This window comes from Acanthisitta chloris, unplaced genomic scaffold (genome assembly GCF_000695815.1).
Source record: "Acanthisitta chloris isolate BGI_N310 unplaced genomic scaffold, ASM69581v1 scaffold13346, whole genome shotgun sequence".
Taxonomy (NCBI): Eukaryota; Metazoa; Chordata; class Aves; order Passeriformes; family Acanthisittidae; genus Acanthisitta; species Acanthisitta chloris.
The window spans coordinates 2,743-23,481 of NW_008678777.1; the positions used below are offsets into that span (position 1 = coordinate 2,743).

Genomic DNA, 20,739 nt, shown 5'->3' on the forward strand with positions numbered 1-20,739 from the left:
CTCTTCCCCTCCCCACAGCCTGTTGTCAAGACTGGGCATGAGACTTACATCTCTAGGATGTAAGGTCTCACTGGCTTTTGAAATTGAGGCTTGCAAGTATTTTCCTCACTGTATCTTGACTGATTTGAGTAAGCTGCATAATCATGCAATCCCAGGGCACATGGTAGAGACTTCTTCAAGAAATAAAAAATATTTTGTGCAGTAAGAACCTTGATGTTCATCCAGTTTTATGTTCCTATCCCCTTTGGAAACTTCTGGGGAGTGTTTATTCCCCAAAAGGACAAAGATTTGTCAATGGGACAAGTCTCACCTCAAGGTGAAGTTTACTCTCCAAAACTGTAGTAACTCTCAAGGCTCTACAGGTGTTCTGCTATGGGGAGGCTTGTATAGCCAGAAGAACTGTGATTTCAATCTGCTGGAGCACAAAGTCTTCTCTACAGTTTCTCTGTTTTCTGGAAAGGTGTTAAATTGAATTTCTGGGATGACATCTTCATAGTAATCCTCTAGGAGAGGATGATGTGGAGCTACTGTCTCAGGTAGTGGTTGTCTTCCAGGAAATCAGCTGATACCTGGTCTTAGAAGGCTGCCTCATGTAGCAGCTGTTCATAATGATGTGCTATAAACCAGAACACAGAACTGATTAGAGCAGGAAAAAAGGCTAACTGAATCTTATGGCCTGTGTTATGTGTATTCTGACTAGTGATAATAGTCCCTCTGGGATCTTATTTTCTGCAATAAAAAATACAGAATTTCCAGTTGCTCCCTCCATTCTTGTATTTATTTGTTTATTTTCATTCTGAGCTTTCAGCTTGGCAGGCGGAGTTTTGGCTTCTTGAGTGTTACTTTATATTGGATTAGTTTTGTTTACACAATAAGTGGTGATTCTAGGAAAGTAAAACCACATGGCTTTGTGGTGTGAAGTTTTGTGTGTTAGGTAAACAGCTGCATGACAGTGGAATCTGATTATTGGCAGACGCTTACCATACCTGTATCTCAGAGCAGTTTAACAGTAACACTGCTCGTGTTACTACTAGTTCCTACTGGGAGGCAAAGGATCTAGGGTTTGCTGATGGACACAGCAGATGATCAGGCTCATTACAGCTGTTCTTAAGAAGGTGTAACTCCCCCTCGTGGTCATCCACAAAACCAAGTCACTTCTAATTCCACAGTAATTCCTGCTATAACTGTCCTGGAATAGTTCGTCAACATAAGGCATTATTCCAGCAAGACAGAGAATATAACTGTGTTGTAACTTATGTTCGTATCTCTTAATCTGTTCGGCTGCAGTTCTGCAATGTGTCTGCAGGAGACAAGCCCTTAAGACTTCCTGACATTGGTAAGATCTGCAGGTCTGTAGAAGTACAAAAGGAAAATCCTTGGCAGTGAGTTTTTAAAGCAGACTCTAGAAAACACTGGAAAATGTGCCACATAGAACAATAAAGTACCTCAGAGAGACTGGAAAAATGATTTGGTAGTGAATTTTCCATTCACTTCTGAGTTCATGGCCATGTGCCAGAACATGTGTGTGTATGGAGAGCTCAGTGTAACTGGCTGCAGCAGTGGCAGAAATTATGTGGGAGCTGGGGTCGGTTTAAACAAACAAAATCATTTTGAGAGGGTTAAGAAGTACCTTCAAAAGCTTAACACTGAAGTTGTACAAGTTTAAATTTGTAATGTAGTGGCTTGATTTGCTTCCACTAAACATAAATTTACAGTTCATTCCATATAAAGATAGATCAGAAAAAAGCCAGGAAACCTTTGTCTGCAAGCTTCAGTTGGTACTGTTTTTCAATTGGTGTGCTGTTTTGTGAGAAGGTTATTACTGGGATGTCTTGCAAAGTAGCACAGATGTGAATTTACTAAATCTCTACAGACAGACATCCTGCCTCTCCCTGCTACTCCATATGAGCAGTGCTTGGTGTAATATGTAAACCACTAGTAGTTAAAACCTGAAGCTTAAATCCCTGCTTTCAAATTTCTGGTAACTTAGCATCAATTAGGAAAACAGTCAATATTCTCTATCTGCCTGGAGTTACGTTTTGCCCCTGTTGCTGTCTCAGAGAGTAAGCAGGAGAATGTGTGCAGAGGTGTGGGCATTGACCCAAATGAACAAACACAAAAGGCTCTTTAATTCATATTCTGCTCATAATGGATTTTTTTGTTTCTTTCCCAGATATCACTGGTACAAAAGGACAGGGAAGGTTTGTGTAAAAAGTGGTAAATGTAGATCATCATATGCTACTTAATGCAAACCAAGTTCACTTCTCTAGCTTCTCAGAACAGTGTGGTGGTCATAAAAGATTTTGGTGGTGAAACAGCTAAATTGTGTGTTGAATTGAAGTTGTCACATGCCAAAGTTGGTTTTTTTAATAGCTGCTTCATGGAGATCAAAGGAAATACAAAGAGTGCAACTGTCTGCTAGGTACATCTCTAGAAATACAGACTACTTCTGTTTCAAGCATCACCATGTAACTTGCAGAAAAGCTTTGGCTAAGGGGTCAAAACCATTTGAGTTACAAACATCTGCATAATTTGTAAAATACCATAAAAATTTGGGATATGTGTTTTTGGGTTTTGTGCTCTGTTGCTCTCAGGTGTTCCAAAGAAACACACATCATTGTTAGTTCTTACAGTAACACATTCCTAAACCATTTTTGCTGATTCCTATGGGTACAGTAAATTACAGCCACTAAAAAAGCATTTGTTACCTGTTGTACTGAGACTCTTCATCACGTGTGATTAGCTTGTGCAGATTGTCTGAAACCAGACAGGTGGATGTGTGTAATCCTGTTGCACTGGCTTTAAGCATATCAGTCATCCACAAAATATACTGCTGCTCTCTCTGAACAGCATTCCTTGTCTGTGTGATAATGGGAATAGTACTGCCTTGCTCTTTGTTCAGAAAGGATGCTGTTTGGAATGCATGGGGATCCCAGGTAATGCATGCTTGATGCAAAGAGCAAAACTGGGATTCGTAGAGGTGGTGGTGTCTGATTCCAAGAGCCTCCTCTTTATCCGTGTTCAGAGGCTGTGCCTACACTAGCAAGTAATTTGGTGTTACAGGAGTGGATCAGTAGGTGAAGTTTTTAGCACACTTCTTTACTCAGTCTCATGCAGCAGACCTCAGACTGTGCATGAGGTCTGAAGCTGTCCCGCAGAAGACTGTCTTCCAGGTCTTTCTCAACAGCAGATTTTTGGGAAGCACCATATCCTATTGTTGTTCTGCAGATATGTGTCCCTTCCACGGTGCCCCAGATAATGTTCATGTGTAGCTGCAAGCTGTAGTGGTGTCTGAGTCTTCCTGTGCAGCCTGCATCTTGAGGTGCCTCTTCTCCACACTAGTATGTGGAATGTCACTGCCTAAACCAAGACACCAAAGGTGTGGAGTGATGGACCTAGTCCTGTGGCTGTAGCATACTCCAGGAGTACACCTGTGAATGAATGGAGTCATGCAAGCTTCCCTGAAAATATTTATATGGAGAAGGAAAACAGGAACAGAGCTGCTGAGTTTGGAACTACGTTGCCTTCATTGATAGGAGATGGTTAGGGCTTAGGCTCTTAGCTGTCTGGGGGGGTCACATCCTTGGGGAAAGCCAGCAGTGGCTACAAAGCTTTCAGGCTCAGAAAGGTGCAGTTTCCAGATTGCCTCCATGTTTCTAAGGAGGTGGCTGTTGCCCACTGGAACCTCATGAACTTTACCTGGTCACTAGCAAATCAGATTAGGTAGGACAGGTCTGCTGAGGGCGATGTGGTGACCGTGATTTCAGAGGTCACCTTCACATATCTTCATTTGAGCAGTAGACAAGTGGACAAATTGTATGTTGTTGTGTGCTGCTGGTCCACATTGTTTCCCCTCTGCTGTCCAAGAGCTGTCAAACTGTGAGATCAAGTGACTCAGTAACAGCTCACATCCAGTGCTTTGGCCATGGTGGCTCTGGCAGCAGTAACTGCATTGTCTTGGAGGCTTTGGTGAAGGCAAGGTACATTGGTGGACTTCTTTGCAAGGCTCATGATGCTTATATCTGCTACGAATCTAGCCTAAGAATGGCAGAGGATTCTGATGTCTGCTTTCTGAAGAGAGCTTTTCTGTGTATTGTGTGCTGCTGTGATTGCTGTGACACAGTAGTAATTTGCTTGCTGGAGGAAAAGATGCCTATGTCTGCCCTCTTCTTCTGGACCAGGGAGTGGAGGTGAGTGGAGACTTGCTTGCTTTCTGCTTAGCTATTAGAAGGGGAGGTGTGCATGGGGTGTGTAGCTGTGTAAGTAGCTACTGTAAATGGGGGGAGAGAAATTTGCTGTGATACAGAGGCACAGGGACAGGCCTGGATAATCAGTCTTTGCAGGATAGAAAGGATGTCCTCCTAGCAAAGATATCTACTTCTCTCCATCCTTGTAGTGAGAAACACGAGAGCTTCCTGTGGGGGAAAAAAATCATCCCTCTTTCCTGTACTTAAACTTCTGGTAGATCAAGTTCTTTCAGAGAATAACCACATCCTTCCAAGTTTGGCCCATGCTGTATTCCCTGGAGGGCCTGCACAACCAGATTTCTTTAGTCTCAGTAACTACTGCCACAGAGCATTTAGTGGCCAAACTTGCTACATGTTTATCCTGCATGCAAAAATTAAAAGCAGTGTTTTGGAGAGGGACTGGACATGTCCAGCCTCACAGTGACCTAGCAATACCCTCTGCTCTGACTCCATGTTCCAGCTGCATGTTGCTTCACATAAGCTAATGCTCTTGCAAAGAAGACACAAGCTGCACCATTTTAAGAATTCTTTTGGGTGGGGGATCACTCTGGGGAGTATGTCTGGAGCTACAAACAAAATGTTATGTGCTGAAGGTTAACGTGGCCCACAGATCATTGAATGACAGGGAGGGAGAAAAGGTGGTCTTGAGTTTTTAGAACAGGAGAGATAGGGAAGATAATGGGGGGAGAGGCTCCAAAATGAGCACTGTGGGCTAACAATAAGGAAACGCTGTCTAATACAGGCATTCGTGGGGAGTGTCTCAAAGTATGACCAACTGGAAATACTGAAAGCGGAACACAGAGATAAGAGCTGAAGGTGCTAAGGCAGATAACTGCAGCTTCAGGGGCTTGTACTTGGTCAGATGGCTTGTGCATGCCTGACATCTCCTATGTCACAACAAAGTTGGGGGGTTTTAAGATTGCTTAAATTTTCATGTAAGAATGCTTAAAATGCATGAAGTAGGCAAGAAAGAAATGGTGCAGAGTTCCTGCTCTGATAAGTTGGGTGGTGGTGTTCTGCTGATGTGTCTCCACACTCATAGAGCGAGGGGGAAGCACGGATCTGGTCTGACTGTTGGAACCAGAGCAATAATGACTTCTGCTGGAATCTCTTTGAAATGGGAGGTTTTTTTATAGATAGCAGACAGTCTACCAACAGTGTTACAGGTAATCCACTACACAGAATTCTGCACAAAATGTTTAGCAATAAATCCATTTACTCCTGTAATACGTGGGAAATACATGGAGAATTAAAGATTGAAGTTCTTCTGCTACCACAGTCCAGATGTAATGAAGCTCTGTCTAGACTTCAGGTGTTTGAGGGCCTGTAGTATACATTCCTTCAGTTAACTTATTTCTATCTCTTATGCTTTGTATAGGATAACCCTATATAACAAACCCTAAACCATATACAATATGTAATTGCAAACTTTGTATAAATTGTTGAGTTCTTGTAAGGCTTGGGAAAACTCTTATGTTTGTCATGGACTGTAAATTGCAGAGGCTGGAATCGCTATAATTCACATCAAGCTATAATTTAGGTTAGAACCAAAAATGCAGTGAATTTTGGTAATAAGCTATTTTGGAAAGTACTGGAATGCTTGTGCTTTAGTTTGCCTCAGAATAACTTAGTGAGATGTAATATTCCTGTTTATGTTGTTTATAACCTTTGCTATAGTTAAAAAAGATAGGGATGTATGTATTTTTATTTTGCATGAAAATACTTAGAGGGAAAACATAGAACTAAATTGGTTTACTACAGAAAAATTCTGTAGTTGCTAGTTAATGCAAAACAGTCCAGAACTCATGAAAGTAAAAAGCAGACTAGCCTGCTTTATCTTTCTGTGTCTGTTTATCCTGGCAATTGCAAGTTTAGTGCTCAGGTGTGGTGTTGGAGTAGTTTTTTGGAGGTTTTTTTTAAAGTGCATGATGGCCTTGCTGTCCTACTGACCTTTGAAAACCTTCCCCCACATGCCTTGTCCTTTTCCTGACTGGATTTCTGATTAATATTCCTGTTAACTTTGAACAGCTGGTATGAAAGTTCAGTGGCTCAGCCAGGGATCTGAACTGCTGCCTGGATACTTCAGCTCGAGGTGAGGGATGAAGTTCAGGTCCCCTGGGCCTGCCCTGCTGGGAACAGTCCAGGTTATCAGCTGGTACAAGTTGAGCTGTCCCCACGCTTTGTTCAAAGCCCTTTGAAAGTCCAAGTGCATGTGTTGCCTTTGATGTGCAGTTGAAGTACGAAAATAAGCTCCTATCTTTGCAAACATCTTTCACTGCAGAACAGCATTGTTTGGTCCACTTGCTTGTTTACTACATTTTTCTTTCTCTGTGCCACCCCCACCCTTACCAGCTCTGTGAACTCCAGACTTTCCTTGAGTAGGAAACTTAAACTATTTTGTCTTTTAAACTGTGGGGGTAACCTACTTTCTACTCTGACAAAAGATTTCATTCTTATCTCTGTAAACACTAAATTGATTACATTTTAAAAATGTTTGACAAGCTTTTAAATTAAACATGACTTCATTTGCCTTTATTCTATTGTCAAAGCTGCAGAAAGTAATGGTGCTCTGTTTAAAAGCACCTTATTAAAATAGAAGTAAAATTCATGTGTTTCCAATGGTTTTCTTTTACCTCTGTCAAATTTGAATGTACTAATGATGCATATTAAACTTACAGATATTAATATATGTATTAGAGATAATACCTAAAATATTGTGTTCCTATCAGTGAATTTTAGTCCTGAAAAACTTTTGTTATTTTTCCCATTTAGCAACTGTAGATGAGAGTTTAGAAAATACAGATTAAGACTGATACTTGCTGCTGGAGTTGATTATTACCACAGCTCAGGCAGGGATGTGGAGTATGTGGGCCCTGAGTGAGTTCATACCACGTTCCTTGGTAGTTTAAGGCATGGGTGACATTGCACTAACCTTCACGAGCTGCACCCACGTTTCTGTTTGACAGCTTTGCTGTTAAGTAGCAACATTTAGCAGACATGTAGCAACAAGACACTGGCGCTTAAACTGCCTTAGTCTCATGCGGAATCCTTACATACCAAATTGTAAGTGTCTTTAACTTGTCTTTGATCTATCAATGTTAACTTCCAATGGGAAAAACCTAATCTTTTCTCAACCTTGCTTTGAATCTAATTGAACTTGAAAATTTCATCCTTCATTTAGTTTCATGTGTTGGGACATTTATTTGTCATGACGTAGTTAATTGTGCGTGAACTAGAAGTTGAGATTCTTGGCAGCTGATCCACTGTGGCCATCAGCAAATTGCCACCCTTGCCAGCCCATCTAGGAATTGTATGAAGGCATTAATCTCTCTGGGCATGATGCTAATCTTGTTTGCATCCAGTCCAGAATAACTCTATTGTAACAATAGTGTAGGATTAAGTTAACTGTGCCATACTTGTTCTGCTGTTTTTAATTGAAACAGATTATCATTGTAAAAGTGGCTAAAGATGCTGTGAAGATTGTTAGTATAGCTCTGGAGTATAAAGAGTCATTACTATAGTTTTGAGACCATTTATGGACACTGTGATTGACAGTGGCTGTGTTTCCTAAATATCACATCTGAAATCCTGTATGTATATAAATATATTGGGTTTAGGGTTTGAGGTTTACTATTCATTCTGAAGTGACACTGGACAGGAGGTGTGTTTGGTACTGTAATTTTTTAATAATTAATTTTTAATTATTAATCATTAAAGTGTCCTGTGAGGAGCAAGGGAGTTGAACTCAGTGATCCGTACAGGTCCCTTCCAACTTGAGATATTCTGTGATTCTAATTATTCATCACAGGTGTTGTTTCCTGTAAAGCACAGATACAGTTTCATGAGTAACAATGTGTAGCTTTAGTATGGGTAGAAATCTGGGGTACACAGTGTAGTATGATTGTAGAAATTTAGATTTAAGCCTGCCTTTGCTTCAGAGGCTGAAATACATAGTTATGTAAGCAACAAGGTTCTAATGTTGTTGCTTTAGGTCACAAGATTAGTATCAAACCAGGAAAAAGGTGACATTGCTTCACACTGAGACAGTTGGTGTCTGTCATGGTTTAAGTTAGTTAACTTCAGTGTTAACTACGTTAACTGAGTTAAATGTTTTAATTTGGTAGTTAGACCTCAGTGGTTAAGAGAATAGGTTGTCACTTTTAGCCATCTGGCTGCAGTGGCTGAAGGAAGGCTCCAATCCTCTGTGTATCTCGGCAGTTCAGGATACTTCCTGTCTCTTACAATCAGCGTTTGCCATAGCTGATTGTAACCAGACCTTGATATTTTGATCCACTGTTTTCTATATTATGTAAGTCTCCGTGACAGCAGTCAGCAGAGTACAGGAGAACAATTTTACTTACTTGTTTTGGTAGTTGGTAGTTATCATACATCCCAACCCTTGAGACATCTGATCATCTCTGGTAATACTTTTCTGTAGGACAAAACTGAGATGAGGTACAGGAGTGTGTTTGCAATGTCTGCCTGGAACAATAAGCTTGTTCCTCTTGTACCTTGGAGGTGTAAGCCTGCTAAACACAAAATGCTGATCATGAGGTTCACATATAGTTCTGGGTTGCAATTTACTTGTTGGCACAGCACGTTTAAGAACATGTTTGCACCTAGACGTTTAATTCTGTACTTCGCACCATTTGTTTTCAAGTCTCAGTTGTGTTACTGTTGGTAGGACAACAATGTAACTGGATTTCTGAGATAGTTTGGCTTTGCCTCAGGAGAAAATGTAACAAACACAACACCTTGTACGGAATCTAGGATTTAATCAGTAAGGTACTGGGGTTTTGTTGGTGGAAAGTATGCATGGCACAGTCCTCACTTCTTCACTGACACTGCTTCAGGCAGCGCCTCTGCTGCTGTTACAGACTACAGCAGCTTTGACCTTACAGCTGCTATTAGTTTGTTGTTTTGTCTTTAGTTAGTTTGTTTTGGTTTTTTTGTAGATTGTTACTGTATTCTAGTTTGCCTTGTATTTACTGAATTTTGTTTCTGAATTGTAAGGAAGATGAGGATTTATATTTTAGGGCTTACACTGGCTACGTGAGGCTCCATTTTTGGTTTTTAAAGAGTCTGGTTTCACTCTGGTTTTAGCATTGCCATCACCAAGTCTGCAGTTTTTCATCTCTCATCTTTATATGACAGGGCAGTGGTTGCTAATGCTAGAAATGCCTAGTGCCTTAGTTTGCTGGAAGAGCCTATTTTGTGTGATTGTGCCACATGCAGATCCCGAAATTCCTGCAGAAGGGAGGACTATGGTACAAGATTCTGAGTTTAATCCCAGACTTGGATACTCAGGACACCAGTGTGTGCATACAGCTTAGCCAGCTAACCATTTGGATTAAAAATGGTTGGTGGTTAGGACATCCATGGTTCAGATGAAGTGTGCTTTAAGCAACTGAATCTCGCTGTTGGTGAGCTCCTGTGTAGTTCCCTTTTGGCTCACAAGGCTGTGCAGCTGGAGGAGCAAATACTTTGGGTTTTGTAAGATTTTGCTTTTATGGTCCATCAGGAAATGCAGACATGCTATTTTTTATGATGAAACTTTTCCAAACTGGCTGACTGGAAGTGAAGCCCACATTTAAAGGTACCCAATTGTTAGCAGAGTTTCAGGCATAATTCGCTACTGCTTTTGCTGTTCTTAAATGGTAAAAGTAGGCAGTTGCTGGAAATAAATCTGTTTCACCAATCCCATTTGTGAGTGCTTGAGGCCGAGTTTGACATTTGATAGAGGTTTTTTGGTTGAGGAGGGAACTCATTGATTGTAAAATCTGTTAGAGGTTTTTGAGGGACTCTAAACCTTTGTTAAAAGTGGCAATTCAGACAGTATATTTAAGTTTTCAAAAAGGCTTTGACATGGTCATAACCTATGGTTTTTTAAAAGAAACTCTGATGGTAATCCAATGAGGACTTTGTTTTCTGCCTACCTAAAGCAGAAAAAGAAGTGTTGGAATAAATAAATGGGTGTTTTTCAGAATGAGGATTATTAAATCACAAGCTGATAGTTTCATGCTCTACCAAATAATTTACTAGAGTGGTTCCCATTGGTTATCTGAACTCAGACCTCTGATACACAGCTAGTTCATAAAGGGACCTAGGAGAGGCATACATAGTAAATTTGCTGAGAAGACAAAATTGACGAGAGTTGCAGAAAGGTCTTATGCTAGATGCAATAATATGAAAGGAATAGAAATCAAAATTTAAAACACAATTATACTAATATATAAATATATATGTAAATGATAGCAGGAGGGCAAAATTACATGGAAAAAGCAGAGAGTAATCTGTTATCTCAACACAAATTAGGTTGTAAAACTAGGCGTTACAGTAAACAAATAAACCACGGTATTTTCTCAGATGCTTAAATTATGCAAGATAACTTCCTGCTGTAGTATTTTACAAAGGGTTTAAGCTTAAAGGATTGAAAAAGGGTTTTGATGCAAGAAAGGTCTTGTCAGAGTCTTTTCCACACAGTGGTGGTGTTACAACCTGCAGCTTGTTTCCTGAACCACTGGTTGTAAGAAACTGGGAGGAGATGTCAGCTTCACCAAGTCAATTAGGTTGGAAAAGACTTCTGAGATTGTGAAGTCCAACCTATGACATAACACTACCATGTCAACTAGACCATGGCACTAAGTGCCATATCTGGTCCTTGCTTAAACACCTCCAGGCATGCTGACTCCACCACCTCCCTGAGCAGTGCATTCCAGTGTCTAATCACCCTTTCTGTGAAGAAATTCTTACTAACATCCAACCTAAACCTCCCCTTTCGTCCTGTTGTCCTATTACACCCCCTTTGCTACCAGCTGGGGTGAGAATGGGGTGGCAGCTAAACGGTCTGACTCAGAAGCTCAGCTTGTGTTTTCAGAACATCAGACTTCTTGTTCTTGTGTTCATTCTTTCAGGTGTCAAAAGGTAATGGTAAGAACAATTGCTCTTGGCAGCCAAGTCCTTGGAAGTCCTCTGATTACACTGCAGGCTAATTGAAAAATTGAATGCTTCTATTTATCTGTTAAGGTGGTTTTGCATTTGAATAAAAAATGTTCTTTAAACATCATTGTTTAGCCAATGACAACATGCTTCAGTAAAACTCTAGCAAGTATTTTATTTTTGCTTGTCATTATCTTCCTCTAATATGCAGGATCATTGTTCTAGCAGAATCAGATGTTCTAGCTTTTAAGTAGCTTCACATAGCAGAAGCTGTTAGAAAGGTAAAGGTTGGTTTTATGCCCTGACTTTCTTCCCTGGTCATTTTCCTTATACTCGTTTTCTCTATCAAAGGAGCAAGCTTAAAATGTGTGGCCTTAATAGCTATGTTGGAAAATGCTATTGAAAAACTGTTAGTTGCATATCAGAATAGCTGGTAAAATATCTCTGTAGATAAAGTTCTCATAGATATAACTATTGGGGTTTTTAAGAATTCTTAATTGCTTAGGGAAATAGTGCTCTTTCACTGTAGTCTGAAAAAGTTTTTGACTGGCAGCCCAAAACTTGCTCTAGAAAATTACTTTTTATCAACTGAGTTGAACTATGGGTGACAAAAAGGAAGAATTTATGACAATTAAGACAGTTTCTACAAAATGCCAAAAGTAAACTCAGTTTCTGTATGAGCTGAATCTGACTACCCAGGCTATTGTCTTTATTTTATCCTATGTTCCAGGAAGAACAGAGCAAATATGAATTAACAATTGAAAAGAAAAGAAGCGTCATAATTATGCAAAGGAAATTTAGTTCATTTAGGGTTAACTCCTGACTACCTTTTTCATCTGATGCCGTGTAGTATTTAGGAAATAATCCAGTTTATGGAACTGGGTCACATTATACAAGAGCTGCATTTCTTTCCTTGAAATGAAATACTCAAATCTTGGGTTCCCGCAAGGGCATCTCCAGAACAGGCATCCAGAGAGGGGATCAGGCTTCTGTGTGCCTGCTGTGCTGACATCTGCAGGCACAGGACACAGCTGGAGGGCTCTGAAGGGTCGTGCCAACATTATTTTGGTTTCTCATGAAGCACTTGAATATTATTCTTGCTCTGTCTTATCTTCTTCCTTCCCCACTTCCCACACATTCTTGTATTTATTACCAAGGTCCCTTGAGGACTTGTACATGTTCCATTCTGAAAGGGAAAGTTTGTTTATCCATGTCTTTGCTTTTTAACTGCATTTTCAGTAGTAAGACTTGCTCTTTGGGTAGGGATATATATATTTGGGATGCTTAAAAGCTGACAAAAGCAAGGATGCCTTTCTGGACTCAGAAGCTGATAGTTCCTTTTACAATCCTTGGTGGATGTTCGAGAGACGTAACTGTTAATGGCAAAGAATTAAATAAAATTCTTACTAAATAAAAATCTTACTCAAAGCTTTGCCTACTCTACTGTAGGGACACTGCAGCTGGGGAGGTGATGGGATCAGGAGGGGATACTTTCACCTCTTCCATCAGGGACCTGCTTCCATTCCTCCCAGCTACTTGGTTTGCTCCCTCTGCCTGAGAAAAAAAGCTCGAAAGGGCGTGACTCCGCCAGTCTATTCCCCTTTCACTCACCCTAATGCTTTTTAACCTCTCTACTTCTTGCTTGAGCTCTGCCACCATGCACAGCAAATCCTTCATCTGCTCACATGGTACACAGGTGAGACTCACTCTGTCCTCCGAGACTAACAGCAGACCGAGGCACTCTGTGCAGCAGTGACCTGAGCAGCTCCGTCCTGCTCGGAGGGTTCTGTCCGGGTTGGAATATCCCTGGGGTGGTTTAAATCTCCCACCCACGAGCACAGCCCCAGCGCCCGGCCCTGGCCGCTGTGTGAGCCTCCCTCGGGCAGCCGCTCTCAGCTCCAACAGACCCGTCTTTAGAAATCTCTGGGCACTGGTTTAGAAGCTGACTGGTGTATGAAGGAACTCGATGTTTTACCCTATTTTTTTAAAATCTTGGGCTTTTATAATACCTTTCAAACTTCTAATACCGTAAAATAGGAAAAATCAGGTTTGAATAGTTACAGATTGGCCAAGATCCTGGGACAAGGGCTGGGCTGGAAGTGCTAATGGAGCTTCTTACTGCTTAGACCAGTGGGTTTTGCTTTTTCACAACTGCTGAACTGTTTTCTAGTACCTTTTCAAACCTACATGGGATCAAATGTCAGCCATAGCAATGAAAGTTTTGATGCCTTGAATTACTTGTTTTAAATTACTAACCAAAGCCTTTTTCCTCCCTGTAGCCTTTTCTTATTCTGATGAATCTTCACTGTTCACCAGACGTCCACACATTTCTGTGCAGAGCCTTTGTCCCTGCCTGCCTAGATCAAATTCATGTGATTCACCCTTGTCGGAGCCTCTGTGAGAAAGTGTATTCTGACTGTAAGCAGTTGATGGACACTTTTGGAATTGCTTGGCCTGAAGAGCTGGAATGTACCAGGTGGGATATTTTTCATGCTGACAAGTGGTGGGAGTGGTATTTTTATATTTGACCTAGCGTGAGTTGAAATTCTGAGGCAGAATGTTAAATATCACCTTATTACTGCTGACCCTGCAGTGCTTATGCATGGGACTGGTTTCTTATTAAAACTTCTTCATTATTTAAATGATCACCTGCATTTCCTGCTTGTGCCTTTTTTTGCAACGAAGTTCTGCAGCAGTTCTTTTCAGTGTTCAGATCCCTGCAAAAAAGAAACTTTTGACTATAAATTTATTAAAGTTTACAATATTAAAACTTACAGCATATATTTTGCTTTGGTTTCTGACCTCTAAACTAGGGGTGATCATGCTTATTTCATTAGGGGTTTTAGAAGTAATTGCTCATAAGATAATGAAACATAGACTATTCTGTATTTGAATGGACACAGAGCATTAAATAGTAGAAGCCTCACCTTGCTCCTGACTGCATGAATGTGCAAATTCAGTCTTGTGTTGCTTTTGCTGCACTGCCTGCCAACAATGTCTTTTTTTCTAAATTCCACCTTTTACTCAAAGATATTCATGTGTCTGTCTCAGATACTTTCAACCTTCTTCCTTCCTTATTGAAGCTTGCATTTTGACAAGATTTTTTACTGTTTCCAAACAGTCTATTGTTATCCAAATTTAAAAAGCAAAACAACTACTGTAAATCTTTTATGTGCATATGTTTAGTGGAATTTAAAACTCTTAAAGAATGGTTTTGGTTTGAGTAGTGTTTCATAAGAAATAAACAGCTAGAGAACAGCAGTTAAAATAATAGTGTTTGAAGTCTTCTAAAACACAAATACTTGAAGTTTGCTTTTTATAATGCCATCAGATTTTTTCCTGAAATGCACATTTGCATTATCTATAAAATTTAACAGTGCTTAGGATCAGATCTTTTTTCGTATTTTTGAGAAATGATTATAGTGGAGATTGAGACACATTGAGATATTTCCTCTTCTGTTTGTTTATTCAGACTAGTCAACTGTGATGAGACTGTTCCTGCCACTGCTGCTGTAACCACAAACATACATGGAACTCAGAAGACGCCAGGCCAGATCCGGAGGGATTATGGATTCTGGTGTCCCCGACACCTGCACACTGCCAATGGACACGGCTACAAGTTTCTAGGGATTGATCAGTGTGCACCCCCATGTCCCAATATGTACTTTAAAACCTATGAATTGGATGTGGCAAAAAGCTTCATTGGAATAGTTTCCATCTTTTGCCTTTGTGCTACGCTTTTCACATTCCTGACCTTCCTGATTGATGTTAAAAGGTTTAGGTACCCAGAGAGGCCAATCATATATTACTCTGTCTGTTACAGCATAGTCTCTCTAATGTACTTTATTGGATTTTTACTTGGGAACAGAACTGCCTGTAATGAGGCAGATGATAAGTTAGAAATTGGTGAAACGGTTGTTCTTGGCTCCCAAAACAAAGCCTGTACTGTCCTTTTCATGGCTTTGTATTTTTTCACTATGGCAGGAACTATATGGTGGGTGATTCTTACGATCACTTGGTTCCTGGCAGCAGGAAGGAAATGGAGCTGTGAAGCTATTGCACAAAAGGCCATGTGGTTCCACGCGGTGGCCTGGGGAATACCTGGATTTCTAACCATTATGCTCCTTGCGATGAACAAAGTTGAAGGGGACAACATCAGTGGAGTCTGTTTTGTGGGTCTCTATGATCTGGATGCCTCTCTGTACTTTGTGCTCTTGCCGTTGTGCCTTTGTGTCTTTTTCGGTCTCTCTCTTCTCCTAGCTGGTATCATTTCTCTAAACCACGTGCGCCAAGTGATCCAGCACGATGGCAGGAACCAGGAGAAGCTGAAGAAATTCATGATCCGGATTGGAGTGTTCAGTGGTTTATACTTGGTGCCACTCGTAGCACTTCTTGGATGTTACGTCTATGAACTGGTGAACCGGAAAATATGGGAAACTACTTGGGTGTTTGACCACTGTGACCAGTACCATATTCCCTGTCCTTATCAGGCAAGTGACAGTTTCCTTTTTAAATAATACTGTAAAGTTAATTAACGAAGACCCTTATGCATTGCTGTGTCTGCCATGCAGTTTGTAAATTGTTTCCACGTGAAATGATCGTTTCAAGAACGTGTAGTGATTAGTTGCTTTCTAGGTCAAAATTGGTGGAATGATCCGTCTGTTTGGAAAATTTTCATGAATCAAATTGGTAGCACTCAGCAATTGAATTCCAACTCGCAGCTCTAACAGTATATTTAACCTTTATGATGTCTGTAACATGAGGTTCAAATTGTGCTGGAGGAGGATCATTCTTCACAGTGTTTGTTCCTAAAAGTAGTTGCTCAGTACTTGGGTGCCTGGCTGAGTATCAAAGTGTAGATTAGGTGAATTTTTATCCGTTTCAGTTGAAACTGAAATAATGATTCTTGATACTTGAGACTAGATTGGATTTTAATTGCTGCTTATAACCATAGATTTAAAATCAGGGTGGTTTTTTTCTTCCAAGTGTAGTAGTGTAAAACACTTGAAATTGCAAAACAGATTTCCAGTGTATTTTTCCCTCGATAGCTGTCACTTGCAGGCTGATTTTCAGAAATGTGAAGAAGTCTTTATAAAAACCAGCTAAACAAAAAGGAAATAAAGGAAAACAGCACTTTAAATTGTGGAGGAGGTTGTATTCTACATTTGAATCTTAAAAACAACTTCCTTGGAAGAGCTTCTTAAGTAAATCTGCCTATGTCCAGTACTCTCTGTGGGTTAAATCTCTTGCAATCGCAGAGAGTTCTATGAACTTGCAAGTAATTTGTGGTTTGTTTCTTTCCACTTAAGAACAATATAAGACAACATTGCTAAGAGAAATGCAAGTGCCTCATGTCATCTTTCATTGCATTACGCTTACAGTCTATGTTTTTGTCATTAAAAAGAGGAATATAAACATAGGCATTATGGAACAATAAGGGTTGATCTTTTTGCATTCCGAAACACTCTCTGTATGCTCTGGATTGCTGTCAGTGTAAGCTGAGAGTAGCACAGCTCAGACAACTTGGTTACCATTTCTTAAAAAGTGCATTTTGACTTCAGTAGATTTTACACTCAACTCTGTATCAACCTAAATGGCCCAAAATACACAGGGTTGAAAAGAAGACTTTCATGCTTTTAAAAAAAAGTCAACAAACTTGTTTTGTAGTGCTTAAATGTAACAGCTTGGCATAATAACACAGAGCATGTATTCTCAGCCTTTAATTAGCCTGTTGGAAAGAAGAAACAGCAACACAGAATGTTACACAAAGATCTACATTATGGGATCTGTCCCTGTAACAAGACAGTGTGTGATAACTGGACTAGCTGAAAGTGGCATGCTGGGCCTTGGCTTACCTGAGCTGGCTTGGAGACTTGTAATACAGTGGCCAGATCAGAACCAAATAAAAGCAAACTTCCCTGTTAGTAGCTAATGTTACCTGGCTAACAAAAATAGTGACTTTGACAGATGGGCTGGCAGATAAGCCAGGTAACCTAAACTAAACATGCAGCATGGGAGCAGAAGATAATGATCTCTTACTGAGTTAAATGTCTCAGCTCCTTTGATACAGTTCTGCAAATAGGTGGATTAGTTTTGCAATAAACAGAAAGCTACTGTGTAGTTCCCTGCGGCTCCTTGAAGGTGCAGTCTAATCTGGTTAACTCCCAACTCATCCTTCCAGTACCTGAAGGGAGCTTAAAAGAAAGATGGAGAGAGACTTTTTACAAGGGCATGTAGTGACAGGACAAGGGGGGATGGCTTTGAACTGAGAGAGAGTAGGTTTTGATGAGATATTAGGAGGAAATTCTTTCCAGTGAGGGTGGTGAGGCACTGGTACAGGTTGCCCAGAGAAGCTGTGGCTGCCTCATCCTTGGAAGTGTTCAAGGCCAGGCTGGATGGGGCACTGAGCAACCTGGTCTGGTGGAAGGTGTCCCTGCCCATGGCAGGGGGTTGGAACTAGGTGATCTTTAAGGTAATATCCAACCCAAACCATTCTATGATTTTGTGACCCACTTGCTGGTTCTTTTAAGGTGAAGGGATAAATCTTACACATACACACTTAGCTCTGAAGGACATGGTTCCTAATACTATTACTCCTCAAATTTCTTTCCTTTCAATTTAAAAGAAAACCATTTCCTTCTGCCTAATTTCCCCTCTGTGTATTCAGCTGTAGACATGAACCATGTCTGACTTGACTGTACATGTCTGATGTTTGGCTGCAGTACAAGCCTCAACAAAGAACAGCAGCTATGAGGAGAGTCTCTCACTCATGTAGTTTACTTGTTTTCTGCATTTAAAAAAGAAATCAACAAGTGTATTTTCTTCTTTGCATTTATTCAACTTTGTTATCTTCTAGGCAAAGGCACTAGCAAGACCAGAAATATTTCTGTTTCTGATGAAATATTTGCTGACATTAATTGTTGGCATCTCTCCAGTCTTCTGGGTGGGAAGCAAAAAGACCTGTTCTGAATGGGCCAATTTCTTCAACAGAAACCGCAAAAGAGAGTAAGAGCGATTTTGGGTTTTGTTCCTGTTCTTTAAAGCATATGCTTAAAGTAGGATTTCAGACGTGTTTCTTTATATGTAGCTCAGGTAATCAGTGCTGTCCTCAGACTTTTTTGGGGGGACTACATGCTGCCTTTGGACATGAGCAAAAATCCATTGGAGTCTGGGGAAGTTTTACATGTTTTACAGTGACTTTCTGACAACATTCTCAGAACGTGGCAAATATTTTCCTCTGCTGATTTCTGTTTCATAGGACAGAAGGCATATTGATGTGTTTGGTATTGGCTAATACATCTCTGGTTTCTGGACAAAGGAGAGAAGTTAATTTCTGTCATCAGTTTAGTTCCTTCCATGTGTTGTGACCACTTCATTTGACACAGTACTTAGCTGTGTTCACTGTTGTGCAGTAATAATATCCTCTGCTTTTCTCCTCATCCAGGCTTGTCTTGTTTTAAGATTAATACCGATTGAATGCTCCTTGCTGTCTCTTTTATTGCTTTCATCCAGTGTTCCTTTTTTTTCTGCAACAGAATAATTCAGCTTTATTACTCAGTTTTAGTAAATTTATATCTACGGATTTAAACATTTTATAATTGTCATCTCCATTTCTTGTCGTAATTTTTTTCAATTCTTTTTTTATTCCTTGATTATTTCTTTTTAGATTATCTGTTACTTATAAATTATACTGTGGTTTTAGATACTTTTATTTCTTTGGGTTTCCCAAGGCAGTAGCTCTTCAGCTCCTGGTATTTTACATTTGCATTCCTTGGTGGTGAGCTTGTTCCCCTTTTTCCCATTTCCTGTATAATTTTTTCTTGTTTCAGATAATAACTGCTGTCATTTGTAAGGCTTTAAAAATAGTGATTTTTATAATGCTTACCTTTTTTCATTTGAATGAGTTTTGCTTTTATGTACAGTTAATTTGATAATGCAGCTGCTTATGAGCTAATCCTTTTTTCCTCTCTTAGATCATTAATCTACTGAAGTCATTGGACCTACTTGCAGAAGTAAGAAATGCAGAAATGTGCTTTATTTAATTGTTCCACAGACATAATTACTTTGGAGCCATCATGATCAGATTTTTTTTCTCCTTTTTTTCCACATTTAATTTTTTCCCTCGTGTTCATTAACATCCAGCTCGGATGGCATCACTGGTTGCTGTTCTCTCAGGGTTTTGTGTGCAGATCTTTATTGCATTATAACTAAGGTTATCCTCTTCATTCAGTTATGTGCTCGTATTTTTCTTTCAGTCCAATCAGTGAGAGTCGAAGAGTGCTGCAAGAATCATGTGAATTTTTCTTGAGGCACAATTCCAAAGTTAAACATAAAAAGAAGCACTACAAGTCAACTTCACACAGACTGAAAGTAATTTCAAAGTCAATGGGGACCAGTACGGGTGGCACAACAAATCACGGAACTTCTGCAGTAGCAATCACTAATCATGATTACTTAAGCCAAGAAACTGTGGCAGAAATTAAAACCTCTCCAGAGACGTCTGAGAAAGAGATAGAGGCAGATGGAACATCAGCCCGAAGAGTTGAGGAAGGTGAAAACAGTGGAGATCAAATGTTAACTGGTTCTAAACTGACTGTGGATCAGGTGGAAAGAAGAAGCAAAGCAGATAGCACATGTCTGATGAGTAGCTTGGCTGACAGTATGAAGAGAGTAGCTGAAGGAAGGTAAGGCTACTGAACTCAGTCCTTTGTGTGTTTGTGCATATTGCCACTACTCAAAGTTTTCTGTTCCTGCTCTCTGAAGAGTCATACACTCTCAGTAAGCAGCTAACCCTCAGCAGCTGTCCAGAGAACTTAGACTGTTCCATGTGGCCATATGTCTTTAGGATATGGGGTGTTCTGTATTTTTGTAGGATTCTTCTTTTCCCTCAAGTGCTGAGTGCTGAAAGGTTGTAGAATAGCTTGTAGGGTATTCACAGTCTGTTGAGCAGTGACCCTCCAGAAATCTGTGACTGCAGGGACTCGCTTGGAGAGGTGACATGTCTGAAAAAGACCATGGGTGACCCTAAGTGTGGAAAAGTGTACAGAGCTGTATTGCATTCTCTGGAAAAGAATACAGCTCAAGATATGTTGTGATTTCATTGCTAAATAATTTTTCCACTGTAGTGCACTGTGTGTAAAATTTACTCTGCGTTTTATTTTTAATTCCTTACAGAATAACTCCTAAAAATGATTGTAGCGAATCTCCTGCATTGCAGAGCAGCTGTTCCCAAATCCCTGATGGCTCACAGTCAGCGTCCGTATCGCTGCTTGTCTACTCAGCTTCAGACAGCAGGAGAGAGTTGGATTCAGGAAACAGTTCAAACCCTTGAAAGATGGAAATTTTATAGGAACTTTTGCAATGTATAAAACTGACAGAAATTCTGTGCTACACTGGAAATAATGGATATTCTGTGCCTTATTGAAAAACACACGTATCTAGCTTTGCACTTAAAAAATGTGTATTCTGCTGTGGGGGCAGCTAGCAATAATGTACTGTACTTAATCCTGTCCAGGAATAATGGAAACTGAAGTTCTGTAGGGCATGACTGGAT

General features: G+C 40.1%; 1 protein-coding gene across 1 annotated transcript in view; it reads left to right on the forward strand.

The window, feature by feature from the left end:
* Nucleotides 1-20,517, forward strand: part of FZD6 (frizzled class receptor 6) — a 23,027-nt gene extending 2,510 nt beyond the window's left edge. Inside the window, 5 exon segments of the mRNA XM_009077048.1 lie at nucleotides 13,466-13,662; nucleotides 14,659-15,676; nucleotides 18,043-18,191; nucleotides 19,442-19,870; nucleotides 20,361-20,517. Of these exon segments, the coding sequence (XP_009075296.1) occupies nucleotides 13,466-13,662; nucleotides 14,659-15,676; nucleotides 18,043-18,191; nucleotides 19,442-19,870; nucleotides 20,361-20,517 (1,950 nt within the window).
* Nucleotides 20,518-20,739: the final 222 nt, after the last annotated feature.